General features: G+C 35.7%; 2 protein-coding genes across 4 annotated transcripts; both read left to right on the top strand.

Moving 5' to 3' along the window:
- Positions 1-1,664: 1,664 nt before the first annotated feature.
- Positions 1,665-7,008, top strand: LOC107796831 (uncharacterized). Its single transcript, XM_016619653.2, has 3 exons — positions 1,665-2,187; positions 3,555-5,046; positions 5,296-7,008. Exons 1-3 carry the CDS (start codon positions 1,893-1,895, stop codon positions 5,480-5,482), a joined length of 1,974 nt encoding a protein of 657 aa, XP_016475139.1. The 5' UTR covers positions 1,665-1,892; the 3' UTR covers positions 5,483-7,008.
- Positions 7,009-16,736: 9,728 nt separating this feature from the next.
- Positions 16,737-20,772, top strand: LOC107796832 (uncharacterized). Of its 3 annotated transcripts, XM_016619656.2 has the most exons (3): positions 16,737-19,387; positions 20,205-20,302; positions 20,382-20,772. In XM_016619656.2, the coding sequence occupies exon 1, from the start codon at positions 17,027-17,029 to the stop codon at positions 19,235-19,237; it is 2,211 nt and encodes a 736-aa protein (XP_016475142.1). In that variant the 5' UTR covers positions 16,737-17,026; the 3' UTR covers positions 19,238-19,387; positions 20,205-20,302; positions 20,382-20,772. The 3 variants fall into 3 exon arrangements, with proteins under 3 accessions (XP_016475142.1, XP_016475141.1, XP_016475143.1); XM_016619655.2 differs by having other exon boundaries at positions 20,205-20,772; XM_016619657.2 differs by having other exon boundaries at positions 20,105-20,772.
- The last annotated feature ends 339 nt before the right edge of the window (positions 20,773-21,111 follow it).

Genomic DNA, 21,111 nt, shown 5'->3' with positions numbered 1-21,111 from the left:
CTTAATGTTACTTATGCTATTACGAGGAGGAAAAACATAAATGCCACAAAGTTAAATGATGAAAACCATTGTAGACATGAGCAAGACTTTTCAAATAAATATGAGAGAGTGATTAATTATTAATAATAGTTTGCATAATTTATCTCATACTATAATATTTGAAAATTACACCTCAATAATTTCAACAAGTTAACTACAAAAACATAAAAGAGAGAGAGGTGTTGGGATATTGACAATAGTTAAAAAACACGAATAACTTTGCAAATACAAATATCCAAACTTAAATATTAGATTGATTTTTTAGGCTTGAAAAATATAATTCTAAATAAAATTATAACTATAGTTAAATATTTAAAACTTGTAATGAGTTAATATTATTAATTTCAATCAATAAAAATTAAATCTTTTCCTTTAATAAGAATAAATATTAAAATTTTGAATTAACAAATTGAAAAAATAAATCCCATTCAATTTCTTTCCAAATTCATCATATAAGCAAACCCTTATTTTCAGTTGACAAACTTTTAGATACAAAAATTAGACTTTTGTATAGGAATAGCATTTGAGGTGGAATGAATAAAAATTAATGAAAAATCGATTATAATATAGTAATAAGCATCAACTGCAAAATCCTATAATAATCTTGAACAAATTTATATATATAATTTAATACATGAAAAGTTAAAAACAAAAAGAGTAGATTAATTAAAATGTAGCGGTTGAATTTACTTTTTGTGATAATAATTTATTTTTTAATATGTTAAAAATAATTCTTATGGTATTTCTTGTATATTAAAGAAATAGAACAAAATACATTTTGCTCGTGAGCAAAACGAAGGCGTCTTCTGTCAATTGAATGAGATGATTAAGAACTTATAAGGGATAGAGTTTTTTTCTTTTTTTGAGTTAGATAAATAGTATCAACAATTATCATTTTCAGAAACTTGCAATTTTTAGCTTTACCTTTTATTTTATAACTCAAACCATAATAATATAAAATTTATGTAATTCTTTAAAATATTATATTTATTGAGATAGTGTAGTATAATATAACTAGATAAAAATCCTCAAAAAAAAAAAAATCCATATTCAAGAGTAAATGATACTTCAAGACCAAGATTCGAAGATCAAACTTAAATGCTACAGCCTACAGTTAAAAGATAGAGACTATAGTCAATAACAATACGAGTCGAGCCACTCGTGACTCTGTCAATTCCAAAACTGCCACTACTTAGATTAGAGTTGCATTGACTGTTCAAATCTACATTCAGTTAAATGGAAAAAAAACTTATTTACACTCAGTATATTAAATGCTACTAATAATTTTTTTCCTAATAAAGTACGAATTCTATTCACATAGAAGCTTTCATTTTTGTATATTTCTTCATGGTACACTCTCATCCATAGAAATGGAAAAAATAATGACGTTGAGAGATCCAATTACTGCAATCCACGTAAGTCTGGAATAGAAAAATATTTACTGAAATGATAGAGTCAATAATCAAACTTAAATAAAAAGAAAAAGAGAAAATACAGATAATTAGTATTCCTACTAAGCTCTTTTTCTAAATGGAAGTCAAGCCATAATTAGTATTCCTACTATTACTCACTCATTTTCCAATTCAAGGATAAAATTGTCATTTCAAGGACCCCATGAATCTTCCACCCCAGTCACTACGCATCCCTCAACATTCCCCACCTCACCCCTTTATTATTTTCCAACGCTCTATATCCTCTCTAATCCTACGCACTCCTCAACTAACCTTACACACCAGACAACATAAAAAGACTAAAATTTTAGACATCGGTACTCGCTATCGTGCGCACTTCTCCGGCAACGGGAAAATCGTACTTAAATTTGTGTGTTTTTTTAAGACCAGGAATCGTAGGAAATGGGCGGTGCCGGCGGGAACGGGAACGGCGGAGGGGGAGGGCCGCAACAGTCGGGTACGGCGGAGTCACAGTACTCAACGGCGAGGATTTCGGTGTGGTGGGATATAGAAAACTGTCAAGTACCTAGAGGATCTGATCCTCACGCGATTGCTCAGAATATAAGTTCTGCTCTTGTGAATATGAACTATTGTGGACCCGTTTCAATTTCTGCTTACGGCGATACTACTAAGATCTCTCCTTCTGTTCAGCAGGCGCTTAATAGTACTGGAATCGCCCTTAATCATGTACCTGCAGGTATACTTTTGTGGACTGATGCGTAAAAAAACATTTTTGTTGTTTGCATGGTTTTTAGCTTGTTTAATTTTGATAAAATGACTTCTTTTTAGTTGATTTGATGGATGCTTGAGTTGATCTATGTTGGAGGGTAAATGAAATTGTGTGGTTGAACAGGATCTGTTAGATCTAGTTGAATTTTGGCTTTTTGATTGTCTTTGGTGCTGATTTTTAAGTCAACGGAGTGTCTATGATGGTCTAAAGCGCTTGATTGACTCTTAGTCTTGGAATCTATGCATGTGTCGATCTGATTTTCCTGTGTCTGAATTCTCACGGTCAGATGCAAAATTGCATTTTGTCCAATGATATACCCAAGTTTTTAAATTTATGAAACAAAATATTTTTATTAGGTGACTCAAAATAAAAGGAAATAATGTTCTTTTCTTTACTTTTCTTTTCGAACGCCCTACCAGTGACAAGGATGGGGTGTTTGGTATCTGTTTAGCATGGATTGAAAACTGTTATGAGTTGCTGATCTTTTGTTTCGTAATTGTAGAGCTCATCTTCTCTAAATCGTGAAGAAACCAAAATAGTGGTCTGAGCCAGATCCAGGATTTTAAGTCATTGCGTGGGTTACTACTGCACAGTCCATTCTCTTTGATGACAATGGAATAGATGTTTTTTTTTTCAAAAATAAAAATAAAAATTTAAGCATATGTATTATGAACTAGGAGTGCATGGTCGATTCATAAATTTTTTCCGAGAAAATTTCTTTGAAAGTTATTTCCTTGAGCTAGTAGGAGCTATGTTTTTGGCTCTAAACATATTGAATTGATTGATATTTGCTTAAAGTTGCCTCCATGTGACTAGGAGGTCACGGGTTCAAGCTGTGGAAACAGCCTCTTGCAGAAATGCAGGTAAGTGCAGGGTAAGGCTGCGTACAATAGACCCTTGTGGTCTGGCCTTTCCCTGGACCCGCGCATAGCGGGAGCTTAGTGCACCGGCTGTCCTTTATATCAGTGCTCGCTAGGTGTTAAAACTTTGTAGTCTGACTGGTCGCATATGCTGCCTTACAGCTTTGTACAAAAGTGAAAATTTGGAGTTGATATGTGGTTTCCTTAGTTGACTCTTATCTTAATCTAATATCCTTATTTGGTTGATCCCTTTTCAGTGCCAGCTGACTAAAGTATTAAGCTTACCTCTATTGATGGTTGTTAACTAAGTGAATAGCTAACTGAGTCTTAAGATAACATTTGGAGGTGGTGTATACACTAAGAGAAAACCAGTGTGTTCATGATTCTTATTTTTAGCGCTTATGGTAGCTTGATTAAATCTGTTTAGAACTGCTTGGAGTCAACTTTGACTAATTTTGGACCAAATGTGTATAGGTGTCAAAGATGCAAGTGATAAAAAAATTCTTGTGGACATGTTATTTTGGGCAGTTGACAATCCTGCACCTGCTAATTATTTGTTGATTTCGGGAGATCGTGACTTTTCAAACGCACTTCATCAATTACGCATGCGCAGATATAATATTCTTCTAGCACAACCTCAAAAAGCATCCGTGCCACTTGTTGCTGCTGCGAAGACTGTATGGCTCTGGACAAGCCTTTCAGCTGGAGGACCGCCTTTGACAAATAGTGAATCAAGTCAACTTGTAAATAGCAGTTACGGTTCTTTAGCCACTTCAGACGCATTATCTACGTCATCTAGTGATTCCAATCTGATAAGCCAGGCTGTTGATACTTTCCATGAAAGCCCACAAGTGAAGTTTAACAATGGGGGAAGGGGTACCGATAATAAACAAAAGGGTAGACCAGTTCGTAAAAGTGTGAATCAACCCAATATATCACGAACTTCATCTACAATGTCCGGCACACAAGAAAATCGTAGTGCTGCAAACTTCCATCAACCAGGATATGGGTATCCTAAGCAGTTCAATGATTCAGTGGAGTTGCCTGGAGCTCATAATTCAAGGACTCCGTTCAGTGGGCCCATATCTGCGTCGAGCGGTGGTCCTGGTAATCTCGAGCCTTCCTGGACAAATGGAAACAACTCACAGAGCAGTTATCAAAATAATTATCCTCCAGTAAGGCCAAACAACCTCCCAGCATCACCGGTAATTCCACCTGGTAATTTCTTACCACCTAATTCGCATGTGCATCATTCTCAACCAATGCCTCCTAGGTCTGATGCACAAGGCTTCTCCTCAGGCCTTCAAATACCTATGCCTGATGTGGGTAAGCTAAAAATCAGTGAAAACTCCAACAATGGTCATAATCGTCCTTTTTCTCAATCGTGGAATGGAGAATTGAGACAACCTCCTCAGATTGATAATTCTTATACTAACATAAATGGGCCTCAGAAAGGAAACAATTTGCAGAAGAAAGCACCATTTTACCTTGAAAAAGAGGTCAACAGGTATACACATCCCAGCCCTGAGATTCCACCACCACCATCATCTTTAACAAATAGCAGTAATGGACCGCTCAACGGTGTGTGGGGAGCTCCAGGATGCCCAAAACCTTCTGAGTATGTTCAAGGTCTTATTGGAGTCATTTTACTTGCATTGAACACCCTAAAAAATGAGAAGATTATGCCTACTGAAGCAAACATTGCAGATTGCATCAAATATGGAGATCCAAAACACCGCAATACTGATGTTAAGAAGGCTCTTGCAAGCGCAGTTGAACAACAGCTGGTAGTAACAAAGAAAACAGGTGCTTGGCAATTATATGTTGGTAAAAATGAGAACATATGGAAGTGTGTGAACCCTATTAGTTGTAATCTGAAACAATATCCCAAAGAAGCATGGGATGACCTTCAGAAATTTCTATCATCTTCTGCTGGAAGAGCCGCCATAAGCTCTACTCAGTGCAGGTAATGGGATCTCATTTAAGTTGAACCTTATCGGATTTTGGTGGATGTTGGAGAGGTTTTCAAAAGTATTCATTTTGTTGTAGGACATCCAATTAAAAATTTGACAACGTTGTATTGAGGAAAAAGCTTTTAGGTTCAGGATAATGCCAAACGGGCTTTTTTTGTTAGGTCCTATAAAGATAGTTTCTCGTGTGTATCTGGCTGATATAATCTAATTTGAACTTGCTTATTTACTTGATTCTTCACTAGGTTTGAAGCAGCTACAGTTATTAAGAAAATGTGCTTAAAGGAGCTTGCTTTAGGCGAAATACTTCAGATCTTGCATATGGTTATAAACATGAAGAAATGGCTTGTACAACATCAATCCGGGTGGCAACCAATTAAGATTACTCTAGCAGAGATCGTCCCCGACTCGGGGGTCTTAGCTGCGACATAAGATCTGCAACATCTGGTTATGGACGGGAGAGATGGCTTATAGGTTCTTCTTATCAGTTCCTTCATGCACTTGTCGACTGAACTGGTAACAGATCAATCTGGCCCATTTCTCCTCTTAAAGTGTCGCAATAGATTAAGTAGCTGTATTTATGTTAATTAGATTGTTCTGAAATATATATAGTTATAGTTTGGCTGTTCATCTTTTTCCTGGGAAATAAGAAAGCATTGTGGTGGGAGCTATGTTGGATGTTTTAGTAAAGCCTTCCGAGGTGTTGGGCTTTGGCTGGAATTCTAGAATATCTTAAGTGAGAGATTGCTATCACGTGGTTGGTGCTTCGTATTTGGGCTATTGCTTTATTGCCCGGTTATTGCTTATTGATTAAGCCGATCAATATATGTGGAAAGTTGCTAACAGTGATTCAGGGACTTTCCGGTAAAACTGCTATTCAGGAACTTTTTGAGTAACATATGTGAGGGTATCCTAGTTCTTAATCAAAGTTGCTAACAGTGAGTCAGGTGCTATCCAGCCAGCAAAGAAGTGATTCAGGAACTCCTCGAGTAACATATGTGAGAATGTCCTAGTTGCTCTTGTATCTAACATAGAGATTTTGAAGCTATGAATCTCAGAGCAGGTATCAGGTATACAATTGAGTGAGCAGGATAAGCTTTCAGGAACTCTTCGAGTAAACATATGTGAGAATGTCCTAGTTGCTCTTGTATCTAACATAGAGATTTTGAAGCTATGAATCTCAGAGCAGGTATCAGGTATACAATTGAGTGAGAAGGATAAGCTTGTCTGCTTTATATTGAGAGCAAAACTACTGGAGTTGAAGACTCTAAAACTGTCGGAGACAAGTTATTACGGAGCAGGTATCAGGTATACAAGTTGAGATGGTTTTGCTTGGTTTATATCGAGGGCGAAATACTGGAGTTAAAGACTCTGAGGCTGTTGGAGCCGAGTTATTATTAGACTAGTCTTTAAAGTTGTATCTTGCAGTATGAAGATGTTCAGATCTTTGTTTTCTGGCCAGAGAATTGAAAGTCTTCTACCCTTGTGTTTCAGCAAACAGGACTATGCGAACAAAAATTATGTGGCAGATTATGGTATTATGCAACTGCTAAATGAGAGTTTGTGTGAAGACCTAAAATTCCTTCAACCATATCACACTTTTCACTTGCAATTATGGAAGAAGTTAGAGACAAACGACCGAGTCCTTCGTCACTTCAACACAGTTGTCATTGAAGGTTTGGTAATCTAGTTATGGATTATTCTACTTATCATCAAGCTGACAGCATACAAAAAGAGTTGTATGCTTCACCTCACTGCATGCTTAAGGTTTCATTCCGCCCCTACTGTTTTAAATTATTGTAGATATATGTTGTAATGGCTCGAACTGGAAGGAGCTCATTTTCAGCAGTAACTTTTAAAATAGAGCTTTCTTCGTTTTACATTTATTTGTTGCAGCAACTTTAGTCCTGTCTCTCTAGTTACTTGGTAATACCAAAGATCATTTCCTTGAGTATGTATAATTTGCGCCTTATTATAGAATTGTGTTTTAAAAAAAAAATTTGATTTCGGCTGGTTTTATGAAGACTTGAAGTTTCTATAAAATTCTCGAGGGTTTGACGCAAATGATCAATTAAATTTAAGGGTTTTCTGATTTCATCCTTTAAATATAGTACTGTGCATATATACCCTCTCTGTTTTTGTTTCTGGTGCAATCTTGGTTTGGGAATTGGGGCTAATAGAAACAAAAGGAATTCACTTTAGACAACGGTGAATCTGGTAAGTGGTAGCTACTCCGGATCTAAAACAGAAACAGCTTGATCGGCTTCTTCCCCATACCATCGGCTAAAATAAGGTCTCTTTTGGCGCTATGGGTTTCATTATTTTGTGGAGTTTCCTTTTTTCTGATAGCTGATGATAAAGTCCATTAGGGCTGGTCATAACCTGTGAATGATGGGGTATTACCACTTTTAGCTTGTTACACCTACTTTAATATTATGATAAGTTGTAGTAATCCATATGAGGTTGAAAGGATTAAGACCTCGAAAGTTTAACGACCTTAATACCGTTAGATGTTATGTTAGCGTGGTATTTTCTTTTAAGTAAAATAGTTTAGTAAAAGTTTTATAAGCATAATTTTGGATAGTTACTATTATTATTATTTTCGGATATGGTAAATTATACTCATAATATAAGAAAGTTTATGAGATTTTGTTTATTGTAAAGATAAAAATTATTTTCTCACAAGAAAAGAAGGTTATATTTTTACCATTTTAAGAATTAAGCGTACGAAATTTTTTACTCTTTATATGAGATTAGGAAAATTAGAAGTTGAGAAAAATATATGCATTTGTTTTTACATGGATGTTTTAAATAATAGTGTATGTATTTATTTTATATGGTACCACATGACCACGATAGTAAGTTATATAAAGTGTGATAAAAAATAAGTAGAATTTTAAGTAATATGAGATAATTCTTAATTTTACGGGTAATTGGTTAATTACCGGGTAACGAGACATTACCTAATTAACTAATAAGTTTGGATAATGATTAAAAATCTCCCTCCACGTGGTAATAAATACAGAAACACTTAAATGACTTTCCTTTATATAAGTGGCAAATTTTAAAAAGTGATACTTGGTAGTTGGTATTCAACGTGGGAATTGTATTCAGTTCACTTCTGCTGAATATCCAAAGGCAAAATTTCAACCTAAACATACTGAAGAGTTTGTACTTGAGTTTACGCGTGATCGTGCTAATCCGGGGAAAAATTATGTTCCCAGTACTTCCAGTTCTTTGTTTTGCTCTCTATTTTGACTTATTTGTCATTTTAAATTTTTTCTCAAAAATATCTTTTATTTCTTTTCACGTTTGGGTTCCAATGAGGATGTGAAGATTGTTCTTAATTCAATAATTAGGCAGCATTGTGGAGTAATGCAATGAAAAAGCTAATTGCATATCTTTATGAACATATATTATGTACGTGGTTTTCACATGGCTTTACGTCACTAACATGGTCAATCAATATCTTTATTGTAGTTTCTAGTTGATGAGTATGCATGCAATGCATCCTTAATCAACTTTAACTTTTTGAATATCTTATACCATGTCTCTGATATTGGTTAAATAAGATTAAGAAGTCTAAGCAGGATCGAATTTTTTAGTCTAAGCAGGATCGAATTGTTTAAGTATAGGTCTACAGGGAGTAAAACTGGAGGGTGATCATGACTGCATGAATTTGGAGGACAAAAGAATTGCTGTCAATTTTAAAGTCTAACTGGGTTTAGAGGGGCATGTCTTGCTTCTCTTTTGATCAGACTTCGAATATTTGCTTTTCTAAGGGGAAAAAAGGCCCTTTCTTCCACTTGGATCATACTCATGGAATTACCTCTTCATTTGTGGTCAGAAAATCTCTTCCAAGAAGTTGGAAGTTTTTTTGGAAGACTTGTTGACTTAGATATTCAGACAATTGATAGAAGTAATTCTGGAAAGTGTGGGTGGAAAAAACCTTTTCTTATGGTTCGGCAAATGTGGTTCACAAGGTTACTTGGAGCTAAAAGGCATCTTAGGCGTAGGTCATACTGGATCTGATGGTGGTTCCAACATTTCCATGCTAGCGAGGGTTGAAAAAGGTCCAAAAGAGTTTGACGAAAAGAATCTTCCCTACATGAAGACAAAAATTACAATGGGTCAGTGCAATCACTGTGGTTTCCGTACTCTTGTGTATACCTCATCTGGAGCATGTGATGATTCAGTGGCAAAGCTTAAGATGATGTGTAGCTTTGGCAGTAAGGTATTACCTCGGGCTAGTGATGGGAAACACAGGTATGTCATACCTGCAGGTATAGATAATCGGTTTGACGAGCCCTCATAGTTGACGAGATTTGCTTCAGAGAAGGATCGATAAAACTCCACCTCATTCGGAGTGCAACCGAGTCTATGAGTCATCGCATCCAAATTTTGCTACAGACTTATGGATAGGCCTGTACCCTGTCCATTTTGATGTCAAATAATCTTAGAGGCTTTGTAGATAGAGGTTCATTTTATACAGTATGTTAGAGGCCATGACGACCCATATGTATTCATGTTTTAAGAAAAATGGTTCAGTGATATAGTATTGCCCATTTACAGTTATACACTACGAGTTATTTCCATGTTGGGCCACGATGGTCACAGAAAGAATGAGTTACAGAGCGGTTCTCTCGGGCCAGCGCGGCATCGGGTGCAAGCCACACCTCCCTAGGTTTGGGGCGTGACAAAGTAGTATCAGAGCGGGTTGTGTCCTAGGGAGTCTATAAAATCGTGCCTAGTAGAGTCTCACTTATGGATGTGTTGAATGCCACATTTATAATTGAGAGGCTATAGGGCATTTAGAAAATGTTACCCTTCTTTTGTTCCAAATCGTGCCATAGAGCTAAGTCGTACAAAGTTGGTATAAAGCTTTCGCTGGATTTTGTATGCACTAGAGGTGCAGGTATCATATTAGAGCATTAAGGCATAATTTTCGCTTATGTGGAAGGAGGTTATGAAAGAAACAAAAGATACGACGCGAGATTGAAGGGTAAGTAAGGTAAAAGTGAAGAAGATACGACATACTCAAGTACAACAAGTTGTGAATAGTCCAGACTTCAGATAGAGGTTGGGTTAATTTACAAAAGAGACCCTGGTGAAAAATTTCGTAAATCTCAAGAGTTAACATTCGCAGACGAATGTTCTAAAGGGGGGAAGGATGTTACACCCCGTACTTTAATATTAGGATAAGTCGTAGTAATCCATATAAGGTTGAAAGGATTAAGACCCCGAAAGTTTAACGACCTTAATACCGTTAGATGTTATGTTAACGTGGTATTTTCTTTTAAATAAAGTATTTTAGTAAAAATTTTATAAACATAATTTTGGATAGTTACTATTATTACTATTTTCGGATATGGTAAATTATACTCATAATATAAGAAAGTTTATGAGATTTTGTTTATTGTAAAGATAAAAATTATTTTCTCACAAGAAAAGAAGGTTATATTTTTACCATTTTAAGAATTAAGCATACAAAATTTTATACTGTTTTTATGAGATTAGAAAAATTAGAAGTTGAGAAAAATATATGCATTTGTTTTTACATGGATGTTTTAAATTATAGTGTATGTATTTATTTTATATGATACCACATGACCATGATAGTAAGTTATAAAAAGTGAGTTAAAAAATAAGTACAATTTTAAGTAATTTAAGATAATTCTTAATTATATGGGTAATTGGTTAATTACGACATTACCTAATTAACTAATAAATTGAATAATGATTAAAATTTTCCCCCACCCCAAACGTGGTAGCCCCTTTAAAGTTTAGATGACTCTTAAAGTCATGGGAAATGTGGCAAATTTTAAAAAGTGATATTTGATAGTTGGTATTTAACGTGGGAATTGTATTCAGTTTACTTCTGCTGAATATCCAAAGGCAAAATTTCAACCTAAACATACTGAAGAGTTTGTACTTGAGTTTACGCGTGATCGTGCTAATCCGGGGAAAAATTATGTTCCCAGTACTTCCAGTTCTTTGTTTTGCTCTCTATTTTGACTTATTTGTCATTTTAAATTTTTTCTCAAAAATATCTTTTATTTCTTTTCTCGTTTGGGTTCCAATGAGGATGTGAAGATTGTTCTTAATTCAATAATTAGGCAGCATTGTGGAGTAATGCAATGAAAAAGCTAATTGCATATCTTTATGAACATATATTATGTACGTGGTTTTCATATGGCTTTACGTCACTAACATGGTCAATCAATATCTTTATTGTAGTTTCTAGTTAATGAATATGCATGCAATGCTTCCTTAATCAACTTTAACTTTTTGAATATCTTATATCATGTCTCTGATATTGGTTAAATAAGATTGAGAAGTCTAAGGAGGATCGAATTTTTTAGTCTAAGTAGGATCGAATTATTTATGTATAGGTCTACAGGGAGTAAAACTGGAGGGTGATCATGACTGCATGAATTTGGAAGACAAAAGAATTGGTGTCATTTTTAAAGTCTAACTGGGTTTAGAGGGGCATGTCTTGCTTCTCTTTTGATTAGACTTCGAATATTTGCTTTTCTAAGGAAAAAAAAGGCTCTTTCTTCCACTTGGATCAGACTCATGGAATTACCTCTTCATTTGTGGTCAGAAAAATTTCTTCTAAGAAGTTGGAAGTTTTTTTGAAAGACTTGTTGACTTAGATATTCAGACTATTGATAAAAGTAATTCTGAAAAGTGTAGGTGGAAAAGCCCTTTTCTTATGGTTCGGCAAATGTGGTTCACAAGGTTACTTGGAGCTAAAAGGTATCTTAGGCGTGGGTCATACTGGATCTGATGGTGGTTCTAACACTTCAATGCTAGCGATGGTTGAAAAAGGTCCAAAAGAGTTTGACGAAAAGAAATCTTCCCTACATGAAGACAAAAATTACAATGGGTCAGTGCAATCACTGTGGTTTTCGTACTCTTGTGTATACCTCATCTGGAGCATGTTATGATTCAGTGGCAATGCTTAAGATAATGTGTAGCTTTGGCGGTAAGGTATTACGTTGGCCTAGTGATGGGAAACTCAGGTATGTCATACCTGCAGGTATAGATAATCGGCTTGACGAGCCCTCATTGTTGACGAGATTTGCTTTAGTGAAGGATCGATAAGACTCTACCTCATTCGGAGTGCAGCCGAGTCTATGAGTCATCGCATCAGAATTTTGCTACAGACTTATAGGTAGGCCGGTACCCTGTCCATTTTTTATGTCAAATAATCTTAGAGGCTTTGTAGACAGAGGTTCATTTTATACATTATGTTAGAGGCCATGACGACCCATATGTATTCATGTTTTATAAAAAATTGTTCAGTGATATTGTATTGCCCACTTACAGTTATACACTACGAGTTATTTCCATGTTGGGCCACGATGGTCACAGAAAGAATGAGTTATAGAGCGATTCGCTCGGGCCAGTACGGCATTGGGTGCTAGCCACGCCTCCCTAGGTTTGGGCCAGGACAAAGTGATATCAGAGCGGGTCGTGTCCTAGGAAGTCTATAAAGCCGTGCCTAGTAGAGTCTCACTTATGGATATGTTGCGCACCACATTTATAATAGAGAGGCTATAGGGCATTTAGGAAATGTTACCCTTCTTTTGTTCCAAATCGTGCCATAGAGCTAAGTCGTACAAAGTTGGTATAAAGCTTTCGCTGGATTTTGTATGCACCAGAGGTGCAGGTATCATATTAGAGCATTAAGGCATAATTTTCGCTTATGTGGAAGGAGGTTATGAAAGAAACAAAAGATACGATACGAGATTGAAGGGTAAGTAAGGTAAAAGTGAAGAAGATACGACATATTCAAGTACAACAAGTTGTGAATATTCCAGACTTCAGATAGAGGTTGGGTTAATTTACAAAAGAGACCCTGGTGAAAAATTTCGTAAATCTTTAAGTGTTAACATTCGTAGACGAATGTTCCAAAGGAGGGAAAGATGTTACACCCCGTACTTTAATATTAGGATAAGTCGTAGTAATCCATATAAGGTTGAAAGGATTAAGACCCCGAAAGTTTAACGACCTTAATACCGTTAGATGTTATGTTAACGTGGTATTTTCTTTTAAATAAAGTATTTTAGTAAAAATTTTATAAACATAATTTTGGATAGTTACTATTATTACTATTTTCGGATATGGTAAATTATACTCATAATATAAGAAAGTTTATGAGATTTTGTTTATTGTAAAGATAAAAATTATTTTCTCACGAGAAAAGAAGGTTATATTTTTACCATTTTAAGAATTAAGCGTACGAAATTTTTTACTGTTTTTATGAGAAGAAAAATTCGAAATTGAGAAAAATATATGCATTTGTTTTTACATGAATGTTTTGAATAATAGTGTACGTATTTATCTTATATGGTACCACATGACCATGATAGTAAGTTATATAAAGTGTGTTAAAAAATAAGTAGAATTTTAAGTAATTTGAGATAATTCTTAATTATACGGGTAATTGGTTAGGTACCGGGTAACGGGACATTACCTAATTAACTAATAAATTGAATAATGATTAAAATTTCCCCCCTCCCCTTAAATTTTACATGATTCTTAAAGTCATGGGAAATGTGGCAAATTTTAAAAAGTGATACTTGGTAGTTGGTATTCAACGTGGAAATTGTATTCAGTTCACTTCTGCTTAATATCCAAAGGCAAAATTTCAACCTGAACATACCGAAGAGTTTGTACTTGAGTTTACGCGTGATCGTGCTAATCCGGGGAAAAATTATGTTCCCAGTACTTCCAGTTCTTTGTTTTGCTCTCTATTTTGACTTATTTGTCATTTTAAATTTTTTCTCAAAAATATCTTTTATTTCTTTTCTCGTTTGGGTTCCAATGAGGATGTGAAGATTGTTCTTAATTCAATAATTAGGCAGCATTGTGGAGTAATGCAATGCAAAAGCTAATTGCATATCTTTATGAACATATATTATGTACGTGGTTTTCACATGGCTTTACGTCACTAACATGGTCAATCAATATCTTTATTGTAGTTTCTAGTTAATGAATATGCATGCAATGCTTCCTTAATCAACTTTAACTTTTTGAATATCCTATACCATGTCTCTGATATTGGTTAAATAAGATTGAGAAGTCTAAGGAGGATCAAATTTTTTAGTCTAAGCAGGATCGAATTGTTTAAGTATAGGTCTACAGGGAGTAAAACTGGAGGGTGATCATGACTGCATGAATTTGGAGGACAAAAGAATTGGTGTCAATTTTAAAGTCTAACTGGGTTTAGAGGGGCATGCCTTGCTTCTCTTTTGATCAGACTTCGAATATTTGCTTTTCTAAGGGGAAAAAAGGCCATTTCTTCCACTTGGACCAGACTCATGGAATTACCTCTTCATTTGTTGTTAAAAAAATATCTTTCAAGAAGTTGGAAGTTTTTTTGGAAGACTTGTTAACTTAGATATTCAGATTATTGATAGAAGTAATTCTGAAAAGTGTGAGTGGAAAATCCCTTTTCTTATGGTTCGGCAAATGTGGTTCACAAGGTTACTTGGAGCTAAAAGGCATCTTAGGCGTGGGTCATACTGGATCTGATGGTGGTTCCAACACTTCTATGCTAGCGATGGTTGAAAAGGTCCAAAAGAGTTTGACGAAAAGAAATCTTCCCCACATGAATACAAAAATTACAATGGGTCAGTGCAATCACTGTGGTTTCCGTACTCTTGTGTATACCTCATCTGGAGCATGTGATGATTCAGTGGCAAAGCTTAAGACGGTGTGTAGTTTTGGCGGTAAGGTATTATCTCGGCCTAGTGATGGGAAACTCAGGAATGTCATACTTGCAGGTATAGATAATCGGTTTAACGAGCCCTCATAGTTGACGAGATTTGCTTCAGCGAAGGATCGGTAAGACTCCACCTCATTCGGAGTGCAACCGAGTCTATGAGTCATCGCATCAAAATTTTGCTACAGACTTATGGGTAGGCCGGTACCCAGTCCATTTTGATGTCAAATAATCTTAGAGGTTTTGTATACAGAGATTCATTTTATACAGTATGTTAGAGGCCATGACGACCCATATGTATTCATGTTTTAAGAAAAATGATTTAGTGATATAGTTTTGTCCACTTGCAGTTATACACTATAAGTTATTTCTATGTTGGGCCACGATGGTCACATAAAGAATGAGTTACAGAGCGGTTCGCTCGGGCCAGGGTGGCACCGGGTGCCAGCAACGCCTCCCTAGGTTTGGGGCTTGACATAGCCCGTGCCAGAAATTATTTATATTTGTTAGCCGAGGCCAGAAACTATTTATATTCGTTAGCTGAAAAAGTGTATAAAATTTATATATAACATACATAATGTATATGTATACAACAAATATACATTTTTTTGGCTATTATTTTAAGGGCGACTATACAATGTCATTTTCCCATGAAATTTTGAGATATCATAGGAATGCTAAAACTGAGAGCGGCAAGAAGTTTAATGGGAAGCCGAATTTGATTATCTGAATGCAATTCATGGTTAGCATAAAAACTTGGTCTAATTAAAAAGTAAGCAATATTTGCAATCACAGTTCGTGTTTCCATATGTACAGCTGGAAAGAAATGAGACTAAAACACAAGATTAGAGAGAAATCTTCGTTTGACGAGAAAGTAGTTGTTAGAACATTACCACAAAAGAGGTTTCCGAAGTATCAACACCTTCAAGGGAAAGAAAAGCATTTGGTTATGGGAACCAAAAATTTGACCCAGGAAATAAATTTGATCCATTGCTCTTATGTCTAATATCTGGATTTAGTTCTAAAGATTATACATTTGAACAAAGTAGGGGAAATAAAACTTTCCAATCAGTTACAGTACTTTAGCTGCCCAAATCAGGAGAAATTCAAAAATAGCCAGATTTACAAGTGGTTGTTCAAAAATAGTCCAGTTTCAAAAGTAATCGAAATTTAGCCACTTTTCATGTAAAGACAAATCTGAACGAAAATACTGTTCAAAATCCGGAAAAATACTCCAGCATAATATACTCTGGAGTTTGGAGCACCGGTGCTCCAGTCTCCAGTATACTATAGTGGACCCAGCAAAGTATATCGGTCCAGCATATTATGCTGGAAATTCATACACAGGCGGTACCGAACTCCAGTATATTATGTTGGACTGGTCTCTGTTGCAGCAAAATAGTGATTATTTTTCATTGACTTGATAAATGATGACTATTTTTGAATGACCAGTTCGAAAACTGGCTAGATCGTGCTATTTTTACCCCAAATCAAAGTAGAGAGATCAATCCATTTGGCCCTATTGGGGTGCCTAAACTTTCTGATGAACACAGACGTCGTTTGGGCTAACTAAGTGGTAATGCCAAAGAAGAAATAACAACCCTCTTTTAGTGATATGTCTTGATGCAAAAGAAAGAAAAGACTTTAAGATCATTCAAATTGAAGCTAGATTCATCTCCCCCATTTGGTTACTGTCCAATTGAATTGTCACGTATACAATTTCAAACATGACCATTTGTTGAAAAATGGAGAGAATATAATACCCAAGTCTGTATCACCAAATGATGTTTTTTACTTTTTACCCATTCCCAGGCCAAATATTGGTTAATTAACAAGTTTGATTGAATTCAACTTTTAAACGTTTAGAGACTTTTAGAGGGATGGACAAGAGAGAGACTACGAGAGGCGTCACCTTTATAAACTTGACAACTATGAGGTAGCTAATTCTTATCTCCCTGAAACTCATGGACTAAAGAGCAAATACTCCTTTTAGTAGTCTATTTATTGAGTTTATTTTGTCTGCTTGATTACACTTCCCTTCAACATTACCGATTCTGGTTCCCCTGATTCTGTTCCCTGTTCAGAATTCAGTTCTGTACTGTTTTCAGCATCCCCCCTTCCACTTCAACCTTGCTTAATTCTCGTTTTTTATCCAGCTCATTTTTTTTTTGGGTATTTACTGTTTAAATGTATCTTTTTCGTTGAAATATAAGTGACCACTGAGCAGAGAGGGAGCAACTTCAATGGTGATAAAGCTCTCAACTTTAAAGCTTACCAAGAAAATCCCCAACTGGGTTTGTTCAAAACCCTCTCTTTCTTCACTTTCTGGTGCTTGTAGAATCCAAATCATCCCTGAAACCAATCAGCCCTCTACCCCTTCTTCTGACTTCGACACAAAGATTCAAGTTTTAAAGAATAAGCTTCACCCTGAAACTTTAGCCACCGTTCTCGATTCCACAACTGATTTGGATTCTTCATTGAAGCTATTCAAATGGGCTTCCCTTCAAAAAAAGTTTCATCACTCTGCTGATACTTATTTTCAATTAATCTTGAAGCTAGGTATGGCTGGAAAAATAGATGAAATTGAAGGATTTTGTAATGAGATGGTAAAGGAGAAATTCCCAAATTATGAACAGGTTCTTGTGGCTTTGTTAGATGCATTTGTTAGAAATAGTAGGCTTAGTGAGGCTTTGTGTGTTTTTTCTTGTATAAATTTGAGTAGCTTAAAGCTCTCTATATCTGAATTTAATCAATTATTAGTTGCACTTATCAAGGAAAATAAAGAATTTAAGGATGTATTATTCGTGTATAAGGAGATTGTGAAAGCTGGAATTGGTCCCAATATTGATACACTTAATTATTTGATAGAAGCTTTGTTTGCTGCCAATCGTGTTGATGCTGCATTGGAACAATACAAACGACTTCATAAGAAAGGTTGTAATCCCAATGGGAGGACTTTTCAGATAATTATTGGTGAACTTGTTGCAAGGGGTAGAGTGGATGAGGCACTTGTAATTTTAGATGATATGTTTAGCGTACGGTGTGAACCGGATTATTCTGGATTTTATGCTCATATAATTCCTTTATTTTGTGAGATGAATAAATTAGATGTAGTGATGAGGTTGTTCTCTGTGATGAGAGAATCTAAGGTTCTTCCTGATACACCAACTTATGGAGCAATGATAAAGTGTTTGTGCGAGAATCTTCTCGTGGTTGATGCTGTAAAACTTGTAGATGAAATGGTGTATAGTGATGTTAGGCCAGATGATGATGTATTCATGAGAATAATAGATGGATTATGTGAATTGAATATGTTGAGTGAAGCTAAGGAGTTTTTGAATGACAAAGAAGTTGCAAGTGTACTGCCTTACAATGCACTTCTTGAAGCTTTTCTAAATGATGGCACCTTTAGTATAGCCGAAGATCTGTTTGATGAAATGTTTGAGAGAAACATCACAGATCATCGTTCTTGGAATATCATGATTCGGTACATGTGTGATAATGAAAAGCTGAAAGATGCTTTGAAATATCTTGCTAGAATGACTGTTTCCTCCGTTAGCCCTGATTCGTCTACATATTCTGCTCTCATCATTGGCAACTGTAAATTAGGTGAATGTGAGGATGCCTTGGCTTTGTTTCATCAATTTAGGGCCAAAGCTGGGTTAATAGATTTGGTATCATATGCTCAACTTATTGAATGTCTTTGCCACAAGGAAAAGATTCAGGAAGCTGCTGAAATATTTTGCTTCATGTCAACAAAGAGATACGCTCTTCAGTCCAGTTCGTTTGACAAGCTTATGAAGGGACTTTGTACTAGTGGCTATGCTGGTCAAGCAATCAAATTGCTACCACTTGCATATTATTCTGGTACGTTGTCTTCTACTGCTGCTTACAACAGCATATTGCAAGGCCTATTCAGTTTAGGCAGAGCAAGTGATCTCTTTGTAGTGCTCTCGAGAATGATTGTAAATGGTTGTACCCTGGATGGTGAAACATATTGCATTCTTATTCGGGGCATGACTTCGCTTGGGAGTGTAGAGAAGTCTGCCCTGTTCTTGGATTCAATGCTTCGGCGGGGTCTATCACCAGATTCAGAAACACTTGCTGAACTTCTGGAATATCTAGTGAAAAACGCTCAGGTCCACATGATACTTTCTTCAATAGATAAGCTCGTCTCAGAATCTGAAGTTGTTGATTCAGCTATGTACAACATGCTGATAAATGCTCTCTTGAAAGAGGGATACAAAAACAAGGCCTCTTTCTTACTGGAGTTGATGTTGGATAAGGGATGGGTCCCTGATTCTAGTACTCACGCTTTATTAGTCGGTTCCAGCGTGCAAGATGAAATAGATGCCAAAAAGCCTTCCCATGACAATTTGATCACACAGGATACTGTTGGCTATATACTTGCTGAAGGTCTGGGGAATTCAGATGGACCTGACTGCAGACCATAATACTCTAATGGGGAGATTGTTTCAGCAATCAAGTTGAATGGTACGTAAATGTAGAATATTGGTGATCTGAAGAAAATTATGATGTACTCCAAATCTTCCGTTAGATACCTGCTTCAATCTTCAACACTGATCTACGAAGCACACCTAAAAGTAAGTTCCATCTGTTATTTCTTTCTTTCAGTTTCTATATAAACTTTACAAATACTTTGATGTTCTAATAGCTCTATAAAGTTAGTTATTTTAGTTTTATCCTAATTGTTAGTCATTTATATAATCTGAAGATGACATTACCTTCTCAGAAAGGTTATACTGTTTATCATGCTTTAGAAAATTATGTCTTCTGATAGTTAAACTATAAAACAGAAACTTTTTATGATAGTTCGGAGTTTATCCCGTGATACTCATTTTGCTGTGGTTACTTCACATTTATAAATTCAATTGTCAATATTTGCATCATACTGCTAACGATCCTTCACAAAAAAGACGTTTCAGAATGTTCTATCTCAAATCTGATCTTTTACTGGCTGAGACAGGAACAATTGACTGCAGATAGAACAATTAATTTGCTTTACGCTTCTGTGAGATGAAAGCACCACTTAAAATGTACAATTAAAAATTTGATCTATCCTACTTTTAATAAATCTAATGCTACTTTTAAGCTTCTCAATATCTGAATTTAATCAATCACTTCAATTTTTATTACTTGATATATATCCAAAAGCCATTGTATTTCTTATTATATTCCATTCCAGCAGTTTGGAAGGTGGAAAAAGATGTCTGCCACATGTTTGAATTTTATTGATTATGATGTACGTATTGTGAAGTCTTGCTGTAACTAATAGCTGAATATTAACATCGATGATGCAGTGACAACGAAAGCTGGCTTGACGTCCAGTGTTTAGCATTCCTATCAGCAGTGATGAATTATAATACCTTTCTCGGTCTTATCAGTTTAGTATCACTGCAGGTGAACAGGCTTTTTTTTCGTTGTAATGGCGGTGTTTGAGCCAGCTCACACGCACGTCGACTGATGCACGGGGTACCTTCTACCTCTCACCAGCACAGGTAACATGTAACTATGTCCATAAAGGCTTAGATCGATAAAAAGAAATCACCAAACATTTTTGCCTCTTCTGGGGTGCAGGTGATTAGTATACTACTACAACCAATATTAAGGTTAACTGTATCATATGCTGAGCAACTATGCATTTGTAAATGTTGAGAAATATGTATTCTTGTGCTGCTCGGCTCATCTCTATCTGTGGAGGCCAGGAGCTATGTTCAGATCTTAACGTTCTTTCGATACACTGCCCTCTGATCAGGCAAGTCCAGGCTCGGCTAGAGATATTAAGAAGGAAACTCAAAACACTGTTTAGTACTTGCACTCGAGCTTTGCCTGAAATGTCGTTGATGTACTCGCTCAATTTTGAGATATGAATTTTCTTTTATAAGTGAACTCGGCATAGTGAGTTACTTGCACTCAGACTCCTCAACATTGTATTCAGAACAGAAATGAATGAAATAGTTTCTTCGTTATTTCGAATATCTTAACAGCAGATGAGCAGAAAAAATATTGACTGTAAATTGTTAAGTTTAAATGGGTACTTGCATGCAGAAGGTTCACCGCAGATAATTGATCGAGTCTTAATCACTCTTAACTGTTGCTCCTATGCTTTCTAGATAAAGCTCTTAACCATCAAATTTCTTTATCTAAGAGTAGAGAAAATTCTCCAGCTGAAGTCACAGATGAGTTTAAGCCAATTATTGCCATATGGTCCTCACCAATTTTTAATTTCAAGTATACCATATGTGTCCAAAAATAGAAGCACTAAATGGTGGCGTATGCAAGTGTTGTCTTTAACCTTTTTTTTTTA

The sequence above is a fragment of the Nicotiana tabacum genome, chromosome 7 (assembly GCF_000715075.1).
Source record: "Nicotiana tabacum cultivar K326 chromosome 7, ASM71507v2, whole genome shotgun sequence".
Lineage (NCBI taxonomy): Eukaryota > Viridiplantae > Streptophyta > Magnoliopsida > Solanales > Solanaceae > Nicotiana > Nicotiana tabacum.
This window is presented reverse-complemented; position numbering and strand designations above follow the sequence as displayed.

What these genes read in the sequence shown, in the direction of transcription:
- LOC107796831 (XM_016619653.2), top strand. Translation starts at nt 1,893, where the DNA reads ATGGGCGGTGCCGGCGGGAACGGGAACGGCGGAGGGGGAGGGCCGCAA. An exon ending in CCTTAATCATGTACCTGCAG is followed by an intron (nt 2,188 to 3,554) that starts GTATACTTTTGT and finishes AAATGTGTATAG; the next exon opens with GTGTCAAAGATGCAAGTGAT. An exon ending in ATAAGCTCTACTCAGTGCAG is followed by an intron (nt 5,047 to 5,295) that starts GTAATGGGATCT and finishes ATTCTTCACTAG; the next exon opens with GTTTGAAGCAGCTACAGTTA.
- LOC107796832 (XM_016619656.2), top strand. Translation starts at nt 17,027, where the DNA reads ATGGTGATAAAGCTCTCAACTTTAAAGCTTACCAAGAAAATCCCCAAC.